This window comes from Podarcis gaigeae (assembly GCF_964106915.1).
Source record: "Podarcis gaigeae genome assembly, chromosome: 3".
NCBI lineage: Eukaryota > Metazoa > Chordata > Lepidosauria > Squamata > Lacertidae > Podarcis > Podarcis gaigeae.
In genome coordinates, this window is record NC_139680.1 from 69,328,288 (window position 1) to 69,348,712 (window position 20,425).

At 42.9% G+C, this 20,425-nt stretch overlaps 2 protein-coding genes and 1 pseudogene across 7 annotated transcripts in view; 2 read left to right on the forward strand and 1 right to left on the reverse strand.

The window, feature by feature from the left end:
* The window catches only part of ACAT2 (acetyl-CoA acetyltransferase 2), an 833,137-nt gene that overhangs the window by 141,671 nt on the left and 671,041 nt on the right, over positions 1-20,425 (forward strand). The window lies entirely within an intron of this gene.
* Positions 1-20,425, forward strand: part of PNLDC1 (PARN like ribonuclease domain containing exonuclease 1) — a 52,155-nt gene that overhangs the window by 4,901 nt on the left and 26,829 nt on the right. For 4 of the 5 annotated variants that reach the window (XR_014562526.1, XR_014562527.1, XR_014562528.1 and 1 more), the window contains exons 4-19: positions 9-42; positions 160-283; positions 815-903; positions 1,006-1,106; positions 2,045-2,124; positions 3,168-3,305; positions 3,671-3,740; positions 3,929-4,014; positions 5,599-5,654; positions 6,797-6,864; positions 8,425-8,478; positions 10,061-10,103; positions 11,374-11,473; positions 14,380-14,555; positions 17,141-17,239; positions 18,938-19,070. Coding sequence is in view for 2 of the 5 variants with exons in the window: in XM_083732521.1 (XP_083588647.1) it covers positions 9-42; positions 160-283; positions 815-903; positions 1,006-1,106; positions 2,045-2,124; positions 3,168-3,305; positions 3,671-3,740; positions 3,929-4,014; positions 5,599-5,654; positions 6,797-6,864; positions 8,425-8,478; positions 10,061-10,103; positions 11,374-11,473; positions 14,380-14,555; positions 17,141-17,239; positions 18,938-19,010 (1,391 nt within the window). In the remaining 3 variants the exon portion in view is untranslated. Of the gene's footprint in view, positions 1-8; positions 43-159; positions 284-814; positions 904-1,005; positions 1,107-2,044; positions 2,125-3,167; positions 3,306-3,670; positions 3,741-3,928; positions 4,015-5,598; positions 5,655-6,796; positions 6,865-8,424; positions 8,479-10,060; positions 10,104-11,373; positions 11,474-14,379; positions 14,556-17,140; positions 17,240-18,937; positions 19,126-20,425 lie in introns of those variants that run through there. The other variant, XM_083732520.1, reaches the window with a different exon arrangement.
* The window catches only part of LOC310841187 (proto-oncogene Mas-like), a 1,746-nt pseudogene continuing 499 nt past the window's right edge, over positions 19,179-20,425 (reverse strand). Inside the window, exon 2 of the transcript in view lies at positions 19,179-20,420. The product of the transcript in view is annotated as a proto-oncogene Mas-like (transcript). The remainder of the gene's footprint in view (positions 20,421-20,425) is intronic.

Here is a 20,425-nt window from a genome sequence, read left to right on the forward strand (position 1 = left end):
TCTTTCAGGTTTGTCAATATTTTCCAATGAAAAATCCAACAAGTACGTATAGTGTTTTCTTGTCAATGGTTATATTTACCTGGTGATCACTGGATAAAAATGCTGCCTTTTAGCCCTTCCCCGGCAGAAATCTTGTTAGTCATTCTGCTTTCTTTGCAGGTACGTGGCTCATTCCTATAACTTTTTTCTCCTTCCCATGACATTTGGCCAAATGGATTCTGAGGTCTGTTTCCAAACATCTAGCATTCAGTTCTTGTCTCACTATGGTTTTGACTACAATAAGGTATGTTTTCTGTTACAAATAGACTAGGCAAACAAAATGTGGATTTTCTTTACTTGTTTTGCCATTTAAGTACTGTTACGTCTTCTACTTACACAGCAGGTTTTCCCTCTTCTCCCCACATGCACCTCCCATGCCTTCTGAAATTGGGTCAGGCTGGGTGGGTTGGAAGACCCCCCCCCCCCAGAACAGCATGTGCGGGAGGAGAGAGGGGTGGTTCCAACTGGCAACTGGAGCTTTGTTGCGCTCGAGAATTTTAAAGCACTTGAATTTTTAAATTAATACTGGAGTATAGCCCGGAAGTGTCTCCGGACAGCGCTGGCCCCCGGCCTCTTGAGTGAGATGGGCGCACCAACCCCAGAGTCTGGCAAGACTGGCCCGTACGGGCAGGGGTACCTTTACCTTTACCTTACAGCCACTTACAGGATTGGTGTAGTCAAATGAACAGAAGGGATAGTTCTGGCACCCATATTCCTTTAACACAGAAACTTTCTGAGGTGTAACTTTTATCCTCCCTCCTCTCCCACCCCCAAGTTTCTTAAAGATGGAATCCCATACATGAATGAAGCACAAGAGAAGAAACTTCAGCAACAACTTTTGCCCGGGAGCTTGATGGTCCACAGGTAAAACTGATCTTTCTGTGAGAGTCTGTGGAGCGTTCTGGTAAGTCCAGGTTCAAACTGGCTCACAAGTTTCAAACAGCTGCCTTGCTCTTCTATCTCCAGTACCTTTGAAAAGGACAAGCTGAAAAAAGTGATTGATGAAGTAACTTCCTGGGTGTCATCAGCAGAAGCGAAAGATTCTATGGTTCTACGCGATATATATGGTAGGGGGCCTAAGCTTGGGCACTTTTGATTTCGTGTCCCACAGCCCTTGACTGAATTTGTTACTTGCTCCTTGCCCCACACCTTGAATTTTTGTATCTTTCCCTCTCACCCATTGGAGAAATAGAACCTTTGTTTTGTTATCACTGTACCTGTTATTTGTGAGTCTGAACATAAGGCTATGCACCATTTTTTAATTCTGGGGTGGTGGGGAAGCACTACTGCAAGACCTGGCACCTTCACTGATGCAGCTTCAATAAAGAAAGAGAGAGAGAGGGAGAGGGAGAGGGAGAGAGAGAGAGAGAGAGAGAGAGAGAGAAAGTATACTACACTTAACAGAAAATGGATATAAAAATAAATTGGACTTGATAGTATCCCTTGCAGGGGCAGTATCCTTTTCCTCCATGCCCACAACTCTCCTGAAAATGATATACAGTATACTACTCTCAACATGTTCCAGAAAAACATGGGATTCTAGGAGAACCACTGCAAAATGCAGGTGATGTGATTGCATACATTAGAGAACACCCAAAACTTTCCTTGCTTGCCACAGAAAACTAGCCTTGAGATGGAAGTTTAAGCAGGATTAGAACACTGCTCTCTGGAAAGCTATCTTTCAACAGGTAGGGAGGGTTTAAAACATGTGTGTTGAGAGTGGAATCTCACAATTCATCCTCTTCCTGCAAACTGCATTTTAAAATAGTACAGTGGTGAATTGAGAGATAAAAGCCGTCTGAATGCCTGATCCTGTGTGTGAGTGTGTCTTGCTGCTTGTAACACCTTAATTGGATATAGACTTGGACAGTAGTGAAATCAGTGCAGGGAACTGCTTCTTAAATGCAATCTTAAAATGCTGTACCATTTTTCTAATTCAGCCATCTGAGTGTTAGTGAAGTACAATGAAGCTATATCATGCTGTTCATGTTTTTGCTTCTTATAGGCTTCCAGGTGTTTGAAATACAGCTGATTCTAAGACGAGCTATTCAAGATATTTGGACGATTCCTTTAGGAGGTCAAAAAGTGAGTTTCATATTGTTGTGTTTAAAATGGAACTGGTGCATTCATGGCATCCAAGTCCTAGGAATACGGACATCTTGTCTCTACCATTGTGCAGGTTTCCATATATAGAACTTTGAGAATTATTCTAAACTTTTGGCAGGAGTGTATAAAAACAATTTGGCTTGTATTTTTCCCGAGGTTATATCTTTCTAAATAAAGGTCTTTAGGTCGCTGGAGGCAGAACACAAAATTGGCTCTGTTATACTTTACTAGGCTGCCTCCCTGTTAGCCATTTATGGTACATCTGTTCATCATTTGGACTCATTCCGTTCTGGGTTTAGCCCTAGCGACAGAACTGAGTTGGCCTTGATCACCCTAATGGGTTACCTTTGCAGAGAGGGGGAGTGAGAACTTGATTGCTTGATCTGCTCTGAGGAATGAGAATTGGGGACAGTGTATTTCAGTGGTTCCAATCCTACCTTCAGGACCGAGTCCGAAGAGCAGCCTTGGGAAGAGTGCCTTTCATCCCCCTGACGACTATGCTGTGGGGTGCCATAGGGAGTATTTTATATCCAGTGCTATTTAATAACTACATGAAGGCATTGGGAGTAGACAAGAGGAGGTTTCCAACAAGGTACTATCAGTCTACTTATGACACTCAGTTCAGTTTCTCCATAACATGTGAATCAAGAGGGGCTGTACGATCCCTGGGCCGTTGCCTGGATGCAGTGGTGAAATAGTTGAGGAATAAGAAGCTAAGCTTGAATCCTGGCAAGACAGAGGCACTCTGAGGGAGTTGTACCTGCGTCTAAGAAATTGGTTAGTTGCCTGCTGTGGGATGGGTTTGCACTTCATCCGAAGCAGCAAGTTTGTGGTTTTGGGGTACTTCTTGATCCAGCGTTGTCACTGGAGGCACAGGAAGTAGTTTGACTGCTATGGCCATTCCTGGACCAAAGTACAAAGCTGTGATGAAATCTCAGCAGTTTATGCATGTGGGCTGATCCATAGGTGGTGCACAAAGCACACATTTGCCAGCATACAGTTTCTGTCCTGTCTTGCTTCAGGTGATGGTGAAGAAGATAAGTCCACAGCATCGCTGGGAGCTGGAAAATACTTCTTACGATTCTTGTCGGAGAGAGCAAATTCTGTTCTCTGCAAGGGGTTTCACCAACCTTTTCCAGACACTAGTTAAAGCAAAGAAGGTAGATCCCACTTTCTTTGTTTTTTAAAAAATAAAATAACAATTCAGATGTAAAGTCACAGTAGTAGAAAATTCAAAATAACTTTTGAAAAGTTTAACAGAATATGTATATCTATATAAAGTTATACAGGTGATATCAATTAAATGTGTACTGTTCTACTAATAGTTGAATTTTTATATATGAAATGACCAGAGCCATTGAAATTCAGCTGGTGATCTGTGATAAGCTCAATAAACTGATCCTCACTAGGCCTTTATTTAGTAAATTGCATTTGCTTTCTTAAAGGGCCTACTTTAAAACATACTCCCATTAACCACTGTTCAGCAGTGCTGTGTTTTTGACAATCTTACCTTTTCTCTCTGCAGCCACTGGTGGGACACAATATGCTGATGGATCTTCTGCATCTGCATGAGAATTTTTACAAGCCCCTCCCTGGTAATGTCACTTCCAGCTTCAATCACAAAGAGACTTTTGTATCCTTCCCCCAGTAGGATCCTTGCTCCTGATCCTTACCTCTGCTTTAGGAACTGATCTATTTCTGGTTATTGGTCAAGCTATTGTCAGCAGCTTAGTTGTTCATTAAGAAGCAAACATCACCATCTTCTCTCATTTTTTTTTTAAAGAAAACTACGATGAATTTAAAAAGAACATACATGCCCTGTTTCCGGTTGTCATGGACACAAAGAACATAGCAAAGGCCACCTGGAAGGTAACTCTCATTGGCTGCTGATGCTCAAGATTGCCTCTCCTCTTGCCTTCCTCACTGTGTCAATGCGAGGGTCCATGGCTCAGCAAATAAGCACCTAGTTTGTATGCAGAATGTCCTAGGTTCAGTCCTCAGCAAAGGATCTTGGCTACAGCTAAGAAATGCCTTTTGCTTAAAACATTGGTGGGCCTCTGCCGGCCAGAGTAAACAAGACTGGCCTAGCATAATTTAAAGCCTGGCAGTTTCATATGTTCAGAAAATGAGCAAGGAAACTCCAATTTTGTCTCCTTCCCAAAGAGCAGTGACAACTTCTGTTTGTTGTCCACTATTTCTTCCCAGAAGTAGAGAAGCGATCTGCATTAGTCGTACTTGAGGGTTCTTAGTGCCATCCTGTTGTTGGGATTGTGACTCTTGTCTCTTGTAACGCCAGTGTTTTTCCCACATGAAGGCAAAATGTGTGCTGCAGACAGGACAATTCATAGTGTTGGTGCTGACCTTTAAAGCCCAAAACGGCCTCGGTCCTGTATACCTGAAGGAGCATCTCCACCCCCATCATTCAGCCCAGACACTGAGGTCCAGCTCCAAGGGCCTTCTGGCGGTTCCCTCCCTGCGAGAAGTGAGGTTACAGGGAACGAGGCAGAGGGCCTTTTCGGTGGTGGTGCCCGCCCTATGGAATGCCCTCCCATCCATAGGCGCCGACTCAATGGGGCCTGAGGGGGCCCGAGCCCCCTCAAAAATTCGTTTGGGGGGCTCTGCCCCCCCAATAATTTAAGAAAATTATTAGTTATATTATGCTTTGTAAAATCACAAAATTATGTTGGTATGTTTTATTTTCCTTGTTTGACGATAGTTACCTTTTAAAATACATTCAGTAATGAGTTAAAACAAAGCCACTCCCGATCTAGAGAGGGGGTGGGGTTGCGGGCTCTCGACCCATCAACAATCTCGCGGGGCTGGCGTCAGCCCCGCGAGAAGCGGGGATTCCCCCTAGCTCATTAATATTCACCGCCCACGGCTTGTATACTTGGATGCCTTGGGAACAACATGATAGGCTCAATGATTGGGGGCGGGAGGAGGTGCTGAAACTGTATGGCCAAACAAGTGGAAACCTTGTCTTTTGAGTCAGTGTGTGAACGAGAAGGTGATAGCACAACAGTTTCTAGTCTCGGGTTATGGCTTTGATGTTCTATTCCTAAGGGCATATTGTATGTTACAATCCTGGTATGGCTGCTGCTTAGATTTCTTCCTGTGCGCATCCCAGTTGCATGAAATAGCATACAGAACATTTCAAAGTAGCTGATTAATGATGAGAGGCAAGTACCTCCAATTGACTGACCCACAGTGACCCACTGAACCTCTAGTTCCAGTTGTTCAGTAAATGTGCAGTAATCCTGTATCTTTATGAGGATAATGATGTTGGAGGGGTCAGGGCCTTAGAGGACAAACAATGGTATAGGAAGCTTCAAGAACAGACATGTTGCACTGGAGTAGTTGATGTCCTATGCACTGCAATCCATTGTTACTTTGTGAACCTCCAGCTCTTTCCATGCCACCAAAAAGCTTTTAAAAATTCTTCCTTTTAAACAGGAGTTCCAGTTTCCTCGAGCTGAAAATCTTTTGGAGCTTTATAAAGTTCTGAACGGGTGAGCCATTTTATTTGTGTGTGATTGTGTCGCCATTGGTTTTATCACTAAGTTAGCCTGTCTGAAAAAGAAATATAACAAGTTGTTCCAGAATTCAATCAGGATTTTTTTGGGGGGTGTGGAGGTAATGTCCTGCAGATGTTGACCCTGTGATCAGTTTAGATTAGGGGAGATGGTACTTTGTTCTTCTGTCAAATGTCTCTGAAGAAATTATACATTGTTTGCCCAGTAGTCCTGTATCTTCTGAGTGAAGTGGCCCTCTTAGGCTGCAGATCTCAGGGTAACATTAAGAGGCAGTGAATGGACAACTGTAGAATTTGTCTGTAGAATTTAAGACCATGGGGAGCATAATTACAGATTGGGGAAGGGGCTTAACACCTGATAGGAGAAAAATAAAATTGTTGCCTTCTTCCAGTTTTGAAAATGTTTTGCAATGCACAGTGATTAACACCCAAGGTAAAGGGACCCCTGACCATTAGGTCCAGTCATGACTGACTCTGGGGTTGCGGCGCTCATCTCGCTTTACTAGCCGAGAGAGCCGGTATACAGCTTCCGGGTCATGTGGCCAGCATGACTAAGCAGTTTCTGGCGAACTAGAGCAGCACATGGAAACGCCGTTTACCTTGCCGCCGGAGCGGTACCTATTTATCTACTTGCACTTTGAGGTGCTTTCCAACTGCTAGGTTGCCAGGAGCAGGGACTGAGCAACAGGAGCTCACACCGTCTCAGGGATTCGAACCGCGACCTTCTGATCGGCTAGTCCTAGGCTTTGTGGTTTATCCTACAGCGCCACCCGCGTCCTTCAATTAACACCTATCTGACCACAATTGTTTTTTTAAATAATTCAAACATCCCTTGCCTCTTCTAAAAGAAAAAGACAGCCCAGTGTTTCTATTTCACTGGAAAGGCAAGACAAGGAGGACATACGATAACTTTTATATAAATAGGCACAATGGCTATATTCTACTTCCATTGTTGGGAGTAATATACCTTTGAATACCAGTTGCTATTCCATTCAGGTTGTAGTTGCGGGCTTCCCATGGGCATCTGGTTGGCCACTGATAGAACAGGATCCTGGACTTGGGTCTTATCCAGCAGGGCTCTTCTTAAGAACTGAAAGCTTGACAATTGATACCTTTCAGCAGTGACGTGAATCCCACAAACCAGCCTTGTCCAGAGATCTTTCATGCAAGCGACAGCCTCAGATACGGTATGTCTGGCTATGGAAACAAATTATTGGCGTGTAGTCATTAACCTGAATAAGTACTACAATTTACCATATTTTCCCCTCTATAACACGCAGATTTTTTCTCCTAAAAAGGAAGGGGAAATGTCTGTGCGTGTTATAGAGCGAATGTGTTGTCCCTGGAGCAGAAAAATCAGGCAAAAATCAAATCGCGCTTCACGGAGAAGGGAAACCTGAAAAAAGGAAGCGGCTGCTTTCCTGCATTCTGCCTCAGGGTCTTACTGCCCACCCTTCTCTGTTTCGTTGCTGAAACGGAACAAAGAGCAGGGAAAGCCCCTCCCCTCCAGGCAAGCAGAGGGGAAAGTGTCGTCTCTGTGCTCCGGTACTGCTGGGGGAGAGAGAGGGGGGAGGGAGAGAGAGGGGGGGAGGGAGAGAGAGAGAGATTGGGAGAGAGAGAGAGAGATGGCTGGCTTGGGTGGGGGGAAACTTTTGCCCTTCTTTCCTCCCTCCCGTTAAATCCCTCTCCTGCATTCCTCCCCTCCAGGCAAGCAGAGGGGAAAGTGTCGTCTCTGTGCTCCGGTACTGCTGGGAGAGAGGGAGAGAGAGGGGGGAGGGAGAGAGAGAGAGAGAGGGAGAGAGAGAGATGCGGGGGGAAACTTGCCTTTCTTTCCTCCCTCCCGTTAAATCCCTCTCCTGCATTGTTAGCCAGCTGCTTCTCTGCACACCCCTCTCATGTCCCTTCTTTGTTTTTCCTTCGCTCCCCACTTAAAATGTGGTTACAAAGCATAGATCCACATGATCCTCAGGATCTTTGCATTGGGTCACCCCAAATTCACCATCAGATCACATAGCATGTCCATGGCTACAGCCTGCACCAAAAAAATCACGCACCCACTGTTGCCTGGGGCTGCAATGGTGCGAAAATGTGGTTACAAAGCATGGATCCACAGGAATTCTCAGGATTTTTGCATTGGGTCACCCCAAATTCACCATCAGATCACATGTCTGTGGCCACAGCATGAAGCACAAAAATGATACATCCACTGTTTCATTCAGAAGGTTTTTTCCCTTGTTTTCCTCCTCTAAAAACAAGGTGCGTGTTATAGAGCGAAAAATACGGTATACGTTTTCAGTTGCTTTCATCACAGAGCAAAGTTACGAGGAGCTTTGAACAGGATTGTGATGCACATTTCTATCCCTTGCAGCACACATGTACCAAACTGTTCGTTCTGCCCTTGTTCCCTACCTACTACTGCAGCCCACAACACTGGGAAAATAGATGCTTAAGGCATTCTGCAAGGCCAAAATCAGCAGTGAACCTCCGACAGGCTTTGCATGATACCACTTCTACTGCCAGACCAAACTCAAGTGGGATGTGATTGCAACTTAATGATGGGATCTGATGATATTGCTTCAGAATCCTTGTAGAGACTGCCATGCTCTAGATTCTTAGAGGTGGGAGGAAAACGGCAACATAAAACAAAGAGAAACACGATAGGTTGTCTTTGGAAGTTGTTTTGTGTCAGATCATTGTAGACTGTCTGGGGAGATGTTACCTTTTCTGTTTTGTTGGAAACCTTTCAGCTACAAAGGAGACTCCTCACGAGGCAGCCTATGATGCATTTCTCTGCGGATCAGGTATGGGTGTAATTTTTCGTGTCTAAAATACCCCCTTCCTTCGGCATTGTGCTAGTTCAACATATGGGGCAGTCTGTCTTCTTTGTTAATAAAGAAACTGTGCAGCCGGGTGGGTGGGGTAGAAATAATAAATTATTATTATTACTACAAACCTCTTTTGGATATGAACATTTGTGACAGAGGGTTTCAGAGCAAAACTTAATGTTCTTCCTGAATGACCTAATTATTTGTATTTTAAAGTTTCTAACAATTTAGGCACTGTGCAGAGTTTTTTTAATAAATAAATAAATAAATAAGCAGCCACTGCCTACAAGCTTACAATCAAATGGATAATGACATAAAAGAAATGGAGAAGGAAGAGAAAAGCAAGACAAAAAACTACCATGTATACATACATATCTAATATTGACCAGCTGGAATGGCCACTGGGGAGAAGTGGGCATTTCACTGAGAGAGGTTGTTTACCACTCTCAGTGGAATAGTAGTTTGTCCCAGCTGACCCCATGGAGTGTGCTTTGCAGCCTGTCCTCTCCCTCAGGTGCAGCCAAATATAATTGTGATCATAACTCCTATCCTGTTATTTCTCTTTTCATAGCAAAAGGGGGAGGGGGAATCAGCACAAGCAGAGCTGGAAAAGCTCTTTATGTGCAGTTTTTCCTTTTTGAAAGTTAGTAAAGGAACTTCTTGTAGATCCTATGCCTCACTCAGCACATGAATGTTACAAAATATTTGAAGACTTTTATTTCCTTTTAGTAGTGATAAGTACCTAGAGTATAAGATACAGTGATTTGGCCTCCCGGATGAGGCCCAATCAAGCCAATGTGCTTTTCTATTTGAAGCTCTACAAGGCAGTCTTCTTTGTTTCTGCTTTATTGGTTTTCAGCAGGCTTAGGTAGCTAGCAGTTCTTCTTCCAGGAGCTGGTCACCTCAGTCCTTTATAGAGGCAACTAGAAGCTGCAGGGATGCTGTTTACATAACCAGCCAGGAGTTACTGCTGCTTTTCCTTTCATGAAACTAAAGAGGTACAGTGGTACCTCGGGTTACATATGCTTCAGGTTACAGATTCTGCTAACCCAGAAATAGTACCTTGGGTTAAGAACTTTGCTTCAGAATGAGAACAGAAATCGTATGGCGGCAGCAGGAGGTCCCATTAGCTAAAGTGGTGCTTCAGGTTAAGAACAGTTTCAGGTTAAGTATGGACCTCCGGAACGAATTAAGTACTTAACCTGAGGTACAACTGTACCGTGCAAAGATTTCCGCTTGCACAATGGGACTCCCCTCCTAATGTTTGCCCCTGGTTTGGGAGAACCCTCAGAACGGTGCAAAGAGGAGGCATTATGGAGTGCTTGTGGAAACAGACGGACTGGGAGAGTGGGACTCTGAATCCCCTCCTAAGTCTTTTTTAGTAAAGTTTTGAAGGCCTAAAAGATTGGTGTCTTATTTAATCAATTCTCAGAACAATCTAATTCCTATTTTTGAGCATCAAAAAGCTTTTCTAGGAGCCTCCCCTCTCCACCCCAATTTTGCAGTCTTACCATTTATAAATTGTTAGATGTAACAATGGAATTATTTATTTTTCCAGTTCTTCTGAAAATAGCCCATTTGCTTCTTGACAGAATTTCTTGGTAAGTAAATAGCTTGAATGTTTCCCACTTCTGAATAATCTTCCTCACTGTAGAATGATGGACTTAAAATTGGTTGGAGGTAGCCTAGAAACCTACAAGTTTCATGGGCAGCAGGACTTGCTTCTCTAAGAGCATTGTGTGGTCTTTCCTCCTTGGCATTCTGTTAAAACACATCTGAATACTCCAGACCAGCAAACTGCTTCCATAGGAATTAATAGGCTAAGTCACTTGATGTTCCATAGGAATTAATTCCATAGGAATTAATAGGCTAAGTCACTTGATGTCTATGGCTTTTGTAGAGCTGGGCACACGTGCTGATGATCAGTTAAGCAAGGACATTTGATTAGCAGCCCCTGTCCGCTACTTAGCCTATTAATTCCTATGGAAGCAGTAGGGGTATACTTAGTTTTTTCTCCATTTTGGCTTTATTTTTGTTAAATAAATAATGGCACAGTATAATATGTCGTGTTGTTGTTCATCTGGGGTTGTATTTACCAAATTTGGGGCTGTGTTTACCTGATTGCTATTATGTCCTGATATGTAAAATCACAGAATTCAATGGGGGTTCACTTTCTTTTTCTTATGACTGTATTTAGTAGTAGCTGCTTGGTGACAGGTTCTGAAAGGTGATTTTAATACTTATAGACAGGGCCTGTCAGCAACAGACCTTAGAAACTGTCATCAAGCACCCTTAAGACCCCCAAAGTAAATATCAATATTCTCTTAATGTATAAAATATCCCTTCAATAAAAAAAAAAATCCCAGTTATCATACCAAGCTCCATTAAACTCATTCTAAGGCAGGCTTCCTCAATTTTGGCCCTCCAGATGTTTTTGCTAGCAGGACCAGTGGTCAGGGATGGTGGGAATTGTAGTCTCAAAACATCTGGAGGGCCGAGGTTGAGGAAGCCTGTTCTAAGGGACCAGGTAGCAGCGGGAAGGGGTCAAATTGAGGAACTCTTTTCCTTTGGCATGGAGTTCCATGAAATACAAAAATTAAAGAATTTATTGTATTTTATAACATTGGAATGTGTTGTGTGATGGTACTCTAGTTTCAGTTTGCATTATTGGGCGGAGGGAATTGCTCTGAGGCAGGTAGTAGAAGAGACCTTACCCTTTTCTAAGAAAAGTAGTTTTTTATATATATATATATATATATATATATATATATATATATATGTGCATGCAATCTTGGCATTCCTAAGTTCTTCTAGTATATTATTCCCCACAGAAGATTTTTTTTTATGATCCGCTGCCTCTCCTTAATTTAGTGATCCAACAAGGACTGCTCCCTCGTTTTCTCAGTACCTCGATGTATTGGCTGCATGTGTGAATCAAGTGAACATTATCCGAGCTGGTGTTCAGAAAATAGTGAGTATGAAATGTGAAAAGATTCCAGTTAGCCACTTGCCAAGAGAAACCACTTGTGTAACATCCCCACAAGCTCAGATGGAATAGGAGCAGGGAGCAGGAGCTCTTATGAGCTCTGTTGTTTTGGAGATAGTTTTGTAGTTTGCATGGCTGAAGCCTGGAATGTTAGAGAATGGAAGATGAGGCAAAGAGTGATGCTAAAAGGTAGACCCTCCAGATGTGTTGCCTCCAGATGTGCCTGACCAGTGGTGAGGAATAATGGGAGTCATCATCATCATCAAACCTTTTATTGGCATTACATACAAACACCCATAGTAAATCAATACAGAGTTACCACCTCCCCAGTGTCACAGAACATTTGTCAAATGAAAAGAGGCAAAACAGTCTAACGTTACATCTCTAGGTCTCCAGGAAGATCAGATGTCTGCAATGTGTTTCTGTGACAAAAAAACAAATAAAGATATTTAGCCACTAACTTGGTGAGCTCCTGATCATTCCCCAGTAATAGAAAATGTATGACCTCCAACTCTGGTTTCCATTTGGGGATGCAGAGTTGATCTAGAAACTGCTGGCGGAGATCAGCATATGGTTTACATTTAAGAACCACATGAGTAAGAGTTTCCAGCAGGTGGTCTTCACATAATTTTTATATTTCATAATATAATAGAACCATGCAGTTGCGTAAAGTGGATTTCCCTGCCCTAAACCCTGCCTGCTCTGGACGTATGATGTTATTTTCATCAAGCCAAGTAGTTAATTTAGCAGATGTTTAGCGTACAATTTCCCGATGTTTGACTGTAGACTTATTGGCCAATAGTTGGTTGGCAGCTTTTTGTCACCCTTTTAAAAGATTGGGATAATTATAGATTGCTGTCATGAGTTAGGCATGATACCAGATCTATCTATCACAGTGAATAGATCCGCTAGTATAAGAGCCCACCACTCTGACTTGGCTTTGATCAATTCAGATGGAAGAGCATCAGGGCCAGCAGCCTTGCCTGCTTTCATCTGATCAATTTAACTTGTAACTTCGGTAATGGAGACAGGGCGCCACTCATCCGCGAAAGTAAAAATGTCATGGTCCTGTCAGGTGGAGTACAGTCATTGAAGAAAACCGCCTTGAAATGCTCTACCCATGGCAAAGATGGAATCAATGTCAGTGAATCATCCTGTGTCTGTGGGGAGTCTGCTACAGTCTTCCTAAATTTCTTAGGATCTTTTGTTAGGATGGCTGAGAGTAGTGTATCCCAACATGCCTGATTATATCTTATCTGGCTAAGCTGGATAGTTTCCCCAAGTTGTTGGAATCTGGATGTGAAGGCAATCTGGCTGCGACATCTGTCACCTCATTGATCACCAGGGTTGATTTGGCTGATCTGGCTGGCTAGGCAGGTGTCCCCTTCTTCCCGCACCGCTCCATGTGCATCCCTCCTGAAGCTGCGCGCTCGGTGGAAGAGGAGGACCATCCCAGATAGGAGTGTACTGTTCTTCGGTCAAGGGTATACGATAGCTGCGCTCCCGTGCTAGAACTTCCAATAATGGGAGTCATAGTCAACATCTAGAGCGTACCATGCTAGCTACACCTGTTGTATTGAATTTGATTCACTGAGAAAAGCAATTAGGAAATAAAGGAATTTACATGTATGTTACATGTGGGCACATGCAAGGACAAAAAGTAAGCTCATTTTATTAAAGTACCCCAAACATTCCAGAAACTGGACAAAACAGTATTTCTTCATGATGAGGAAAGAAAACACATGCCCATGTTATCTGACAGACAATACAAATATTCATAATTTTCATAACAGTGCACTGTTTATCCTGTTTATAATTCTTGATCTTGGAGCTGGGGCAAAAATTGTGTGACTGCATTGTTGTACTTGGTGATGCAGTTTTAGCACACTTGAATATGTTTGTATGCACATTTTTATATAGGAGTACAACAGTATAGTTATTATTGCAGTTAATTTATTAATCACCTTCTAAACCAGTGTCTCAAGGCAACACATAAAAAGGAAGTTAAAGACTAAAAAACAATAACAGGAATGTTTTTGCCTGATGCCTTCATTACACATTTTTAGGCACCAGGGCAAAAACCTTCCTCCTCTCTCAGGCCTTTGGCTAATTAAGCAATCTGTGGCTTTTTAAACAGTGCCAGGTGGTGTATTGTTTTTGGTTGTTGTTGTCGTTGTTGATGATGCTGATGATAATAATAATAATAGTGGGCAACCAGAGCAAACCCTGCAAGCAAGGCATTATAGGTTGGCAGTAGTTTGCCCCCACAAGTTTGCCCCTAGCCACTGTGTTCTGCCCCAGATGCAGCCTCTGAAGGGTAGCCCGGCATAGAACAAATTGCAGGATCCAACCATGAGGTTGGCAATGCATGGGCAACCATGTTCAAGCTATCCCAATCCAGGAACAGGAAAAGCTGTTGGTAAAAGGCACTCCTAGCCACTGAGGACACCAGCAAACAATAAAAGGACTTGTATTCCAAAAAAAGTCAGTCTACAACATCCTTGGCTCTTCCCTTCCTCAACCTAGCTAACAGTTCTTCATAGTGTGATCCCTTGCGAGGTCCGGGGCCTGGCTGCGACAACCAATGAGGGAGAGTGGACTTGCCCCTTCCACCCTTCCAGAGCCGTAACCCAGGGTGCTCAAACCACAAACAAATAACAAGAACTGTTTTGGGGGGTGTTCAATGTGACTGATTTTTAATCAAAATAACCACCAAAACCTGATGTTAAGCATTAATGTTAAACCACCAATTCTAAACTACCATGGTGTTTGTGTGTGTTGTGTTTGGCATAGTTTATTGAAATGATTCATAATACCGTACTTAGAACCTTTTGTGAATCTTCCTCATGGTGCCTTCAGTAGCTGAAGGGTTAACTTCATTCTTTCCTTAGAATTTTTCCGGTATGGATGACCCTATAAAGCTTCCACCACTCCTTATCATTAATGTGCGAGGATGGCCTGGGGTTGATGAAGAGCAGATCTATCGGGAGTTTAAAATCTTCTGCAGATTTGATGTGCGGCGGCTAAAGAGGAACCAGTTTCTCTTACTCTCCAATAATTTCAAAAAGTATGTGATCAAAAACCACCTTCTCTCTACCTTAGCAGTTGTTATTCTGCCAGTTTTCTCTGATATATGTTGGACCAGACAGAGTCTCATTCCAAAACATCTGGAGCAGCAGGGGAAGTATATGCTTATACTCTGCTCAATAGCCGCACCCATGTATGCTGCTGGGTATTTGAAATGCTTGCAAATCCAAGGGTGCAAGAAACACAATGATACCCTTCGGAAGTGGGGGAAATCCAGTGTGCACGTATTTTCAAATTTAATGTAATTTCATATATATATATATATATATATATATATATGCAGGTTTTGGTGTCCTCGGGTGTCTTCCCGTGTAAAAGTTGGGGTGTCTAGGCGACGTTTCGACGAGGTCTCACTCGTCATCTTCAGGCTGGTCGAAACGTCGCCTACACACCCCAACTTTTACACGGGAAGACACCCGAGGACACCAAAACCTGCATTCCTGTACCCGTGAAAATCTACGAAAGCATATATATATATATATATATATATATATGAAAACTGATATATATATATATATATATATATATATATATATATATCTTGAAAACTGATATTTTATATATATATATATATATATATATATATATATATATATATCAGTTTTCAAGAATTTAGAAATACAAATCTTACAATGTCATCCTTCCAATACAAATACAAATCAAGCTTCCCTCCCTCCTTTTGTGGTTTCTACTCTTAATGAAATTTTTAACACTGCATTTTCCACTTTACTCCATTTTTTAATTATTCTACAATTAATAATACTTTTAAGCTAACCCTACCAACGCACATAGTTGCATACCACGATTTTTCAAATATTCCACAAATATTCCACACTCCTTAATCATTCCCCCCCCCCCCCCCCGGTTTCTTAACACACCTGTTAATTTTGCCATTTTGGCATAATCCATGAAATTGATCAGCCACTCTTACTTTGTTGGAACAACAGCCTCTTTCCACCTCTGGGCAAAGACCATTCTGGCTGCGGTTGTAGCATACATAAATAGGTTTCTATGGTCCTTTGGAATTTCTGTATTCACTATCCCTAAACGAAAAGCTGCTGGTTTTGTTTTACTAAAAGTTATTTTGAACATTTTCTTCAATTCATTATACGTGGATCATTTCCCAGAAGGCTTTTGTTCACTTACAGGACTTTACATTTCCAACACAAATAAATACCAGGAGATAAATACCATCTATACATCATTTTCATATAATTTTCTTTCAGAGTACATAACATGCTGTGAATTTTCAATCAACATTCCACACCTTATCCCATGCAGCCATTTCAATATTGTGACCAATGTCTCTTGCCCATTGAATCATCACAGATTTCACCTGCTCATCTTTTGTTTCCCATTCTAACAACATTTTATACATTATAGAAATTACTTTGTCAGTATTCCCTAGTAGTGTTCTCTCAAACTGCTTAATGCAATTTCCAGGACATCTTGGAGGGATTGCTCCAAGAGAAAAAATTTTCTCCAAGCAGAGAAAATAGAAACTTTTCTTCAGATTATTATTTTTTTTTACAAGATCAAAACATATATGTATTAGACTTTAAAAAGCATTTTTGTATTTGCACTCATGGGGTTTTGTAGGGCCATAGGTTGCCCGCCCTTGCTGTATTATTAAATGGCAGCAGACAGAGGAGTATATGGTTGCTTCAAATTCAAGCAGCGCCTGAAGGAGGATATTCTCAGGGCTTGCTTGCTCTCAAGTGGGGGGGGGGGCAGGATGGCACAGGAAAGGCTGACATTGCAAATTGCCCTAACCTGGGTTTGTACTGGGGTTGATCTTGGGAGTGGCTGGGAGGTATTCTCTTTATTTTTTTTAATTTAATTTCCCCCCAAAGTTGTAGAAGCGTATAAACAAAACCATCACACACCTCCTCTTTGGTTGTGGGCTCAAAAGTGGGAAGAGAAGGGCACTTTTTGTTTTGTTTTTCCCCCTTAATAATAATAATAATAATAATAATAATAATAATAATAAATTATTTATATCCCACCCTCCCCAGCCGAAGCTGGGCTCAGAGACAGTAAAAGTAACACAGTTTACCTAAAATCACAATCAATTAATAGAAATACAATCTAAAATCAATTCATTCTAAAATCAATTCAGAATCAAATTAAGGGCAACCATTGGGGTAGAGTTCTGTGAGGATTACCAAAGGAGGGGGTCAGACTGTGCCTCGGCCAAAGGCCTGGTGGAACAGCTCTGTCTTGCAGACCCTGCGGAAAGGTGTCACGTCCCGCTATAAATAGGGGGAGAAAGAGGGTGTGTAGGTAGATGGAGCCTGCCCTCCCTCATGGCAGACAGTCAACATGTGGGCATGAGAGCTGCAAGAATAGGGGTGAGTGACAGTGTGTTTAGTATGTATTGTCCATAAATAAATGGCAGGTGGGTAGAGTCTCTTTTGGGAGGGAATTGTCCGGTGAAAACAGCAGTTGGATCAACAGATTTACAGCTTCAAACAGCACCAGTTTGGGTCCAGAAGCTAATTTTTGGCTATCAGATCATTCTTCTTCTTTGTAGGTCAAAGTTGTACTTTTCTTAATTATTCTTAGTGTCAGAACGGTTTTGAGAGAATATAAAAATCACCCCAACGTGCAGATTTCCCCATACCACCACTGGAGGCATTCTCCACAAGTGAATTTCTTCCTTCAGTAAGTAAAGTTAACTTTATACATAATCTCATTTATTATTATTATTAATAGAGGCCTTGATGAAACTTAGCTTTTTAAAGTTATATTTCCACCCACCCACCCAAAAGTGAGGGAAGAGAGACTGAAATAAATCCCTTCCTATTCTTGACAGTTTGCTGCAAAGCATGGATCGGGGTATACAGTGGTGCCCCGCAAGACGAATGCCTCGCTAAACGAAAAACCCGCAAGACGAAAGGGTTTTCCGATTTTTTAGCGGCTTCGCAAGACGAATTTCCCTATGAGCTTGCTTCGCAAGACGAAAGCCCATAGGGAAATCTCCGGGGACAGCGGGGAAGCGCAGCGCGCCTTCTCCTCTGTTCCCGGACCTGTCCTAAGGCTTGCAGTGGGAGGTCCGGGAACAGAGGACAAGGCGCGAAGGGCTTCTCCTCTGTTCCCGGGGCTTGCGGTGGGAGGAGGGTTTTTCCTCCTCACCGCCAACATTCAGAACAGCATTCTGAATGTTGGCGGTGGGGAGGAAAGCCCTCCTCCCACCGCAAGCCTTCAGGACAGGTCCGGGAACAGAGGGGAAGGTGCGCAGCGCTTCTCCTCTGTTCCCGGACCTGTCTTGAAGACTTGCGGTGGGAGGAAGGTTTTCCTCCCCACCGCCAACATTCAGAAGGCTGTTCTGAAGGCTGGCGGTGGGAAGAAAAGCCCTTCTCCCCCGCCAGCCTTCAGAAGAGTTCCCGCCTAGGCTGCGGATAGCAGCCTGCTGCCCCGCGCGAGGGGCGCTCTTAAGCAGGGCTCCCCAAGCTGCGAATGTCTGCCCCGCGCGAGGGGCGCTGTGCTTAAGAGCGCCCCTCGCGCAGGGCAGCAGGCTGCTATCCGCAGCTTGGAGAGCCCTCTGGACCTCTTCTGAAGGCTGGCGGTGGGCAAAAGTCTTTGTCCCCCCTGCCTGCCTTCCCGGGGGCTTTTAAATCGCCCCGGGACAGTGGAGAATTCATCCGCTGTCCCGGGGCGATTTTAAAATGCTGGCGGGCGGCAGCAAAGGCTTCGCTGCCGCCCGCCAGCATTTTAAGATCGCCCCGGACAGCGGAGAAGTTCTCCGCTGTCCCAGGGTTTTTAAAATGCTGGCGGGCGGAGAAGTCTCCGCTGTCCCGGGAAGGCAGGCGGGGGGAAGCAAAGACTTTGGCCCCCCCCCGCCGGCCTTCAGAAGAGGTCGGGGGACAGACTGTCCCCGGACCTGGTCTGAAGGCGGTTTCCATAGGAACGCATTGATTGATTTTCAATGCATTCCTATGGGAAACCGTGCTTCGCAAGACGAAAAACTCGCAAGACGAAAAGACTTGCGGAACGAATTAATTTCGTCTTGCGAGGCACCACTGTAGTATAATACATGTAGCAATTCTATATCTACACTCAGTTTTATTTTCAGTACTTTAGGAGGTGGGAGACAAAAACTAAGGTGGTGATTAAGGGTGTCTGGAAAAGGTACATTTTTTGGACTTTTTAAAAAAAGAGAACTGTTTTTATTGTTGGTTTTGATACTTCTTGTGAAGCGCTTAAAGGTTTTACTACAATCAAACAGTGTATAATTTTTGGTATAAAAATAGACATTGGAAGTCATGCTTGTGAAAGTGAATATAAAAACAGAGTTGGGGAGGGCTCAAAATGTTGATTGTTGTGGCTGATGTTCTCCTGGATATTCTTCTCTCTTTTCAGAATTTGTGGCATTGTGACCTCTTGGTCTCTGCTGGCATTCTTCCTTGGAGGATCTGCCAATTATGCTTCTTAAGCAATCATCTACTGGAAGCATTTTTATCTGCTGTGTGTCCTTTTCATCCTCATCATCACTGTAAGCGATACTTACAATATATTAAAATACATTGCATTTCTCTAGTAGTCCCAAACCTATGTGTGGTTCCTAATGTGGGAAGTGCGATGGAAGAGCAGGCCATTGTAAAGTAGCGGATAGGGAGGGGTATGTTTCTGTATTAAGATTTTGCTAGAAGACAGTCCATCATTCTCTGTTCCCAGCTGCATCTCAATCTGAATAATTGTGGTCTTTCAGACAGTAGATACCTGCCCATAAATTTTCTCCCTTCTTCCTTTCCTCTCTTCCACTATGATTCTTTCTGGTTTTTGTATATATCGGCTACTCTCTGATCCTTCTTTTCTGTGGCTTTTGCCGAAGTTTATGTCGTGATTTGAGAATTCAGTCTCATTCTGTAGTTGTCCAATCACTGCAACACACTTCAAAGTTTTTTTTGGTAAGGTTAACATTTTTTAACCTTCCACAGGTCTACCTCTCCTTCAACGTCCTTTTTCTTGACCCCCTGACATAGCAGAAATGGACAAGTAGCCTCTGGCTCAAATAAAAGATGCAGTTGACTCTGCTGTAGATCTTGGGTGGGTTAGATAGAAGTGACGAACAGCAAGATAAATTATCTGTAATTCATTTATTCTGGAGATTGGAATGCAAGTCAGCACTCCTCTTTATATGAGGAATGTTGTTTGGTTTCTGAGGTGAGGCTATTTTCAAGTCTCCTCTTCGTCTGCTTGTGTTGTCTGTTCTGTGTTTGTTTCATAATTCAAAGCTCTTTCTACAAAAATCTCTAAGGCTTCCCAGGCGTTTTGCCTGCTCCACCATCCAATAGCAAAATATAAAAAAGGGTTGATGCTGCTGGTTATGGAATCAAATAACACAGAGAATGTAAACACTGGTATTTCTACTATATCATCATGCCAGTAGTCTATATATTCCAAAAGTCTAGCTGACGCATCAAAAATTAGAAACAGAAGAACTGTCGCTGCAATCGTCTTGTCAAGCATTGTTTGTGTTTTCTCCTGCTTTTTGATTAAAATGGCCACAGTACAAAAGACCATGATGGGCACAAAAATCAGGAAGTCGGTGATAGCTTCAATTGTTTTTGCAATATCACAAGGGAAAGTGTCTTCATTCATAAGTGCGTAGAATCTTGGATAGCATGTAAATTCTTCTACAAAAGATATTACGCATGAGAAGGCCCACAGAATAGCAGACACAATAGCTGAGAGGTTCTCTGGTCTGTGACGTTCACACCAGACAGGGGAAAAAGTGACAGATACCTTTCAGCACAGAGAGCTGTTAATATATAGAAACTAGAGTTGCGTCCAAGAATATATGTTATCTCTAGAAAACGTGAAGTGTGTGCATTGATAGGAGCTGGT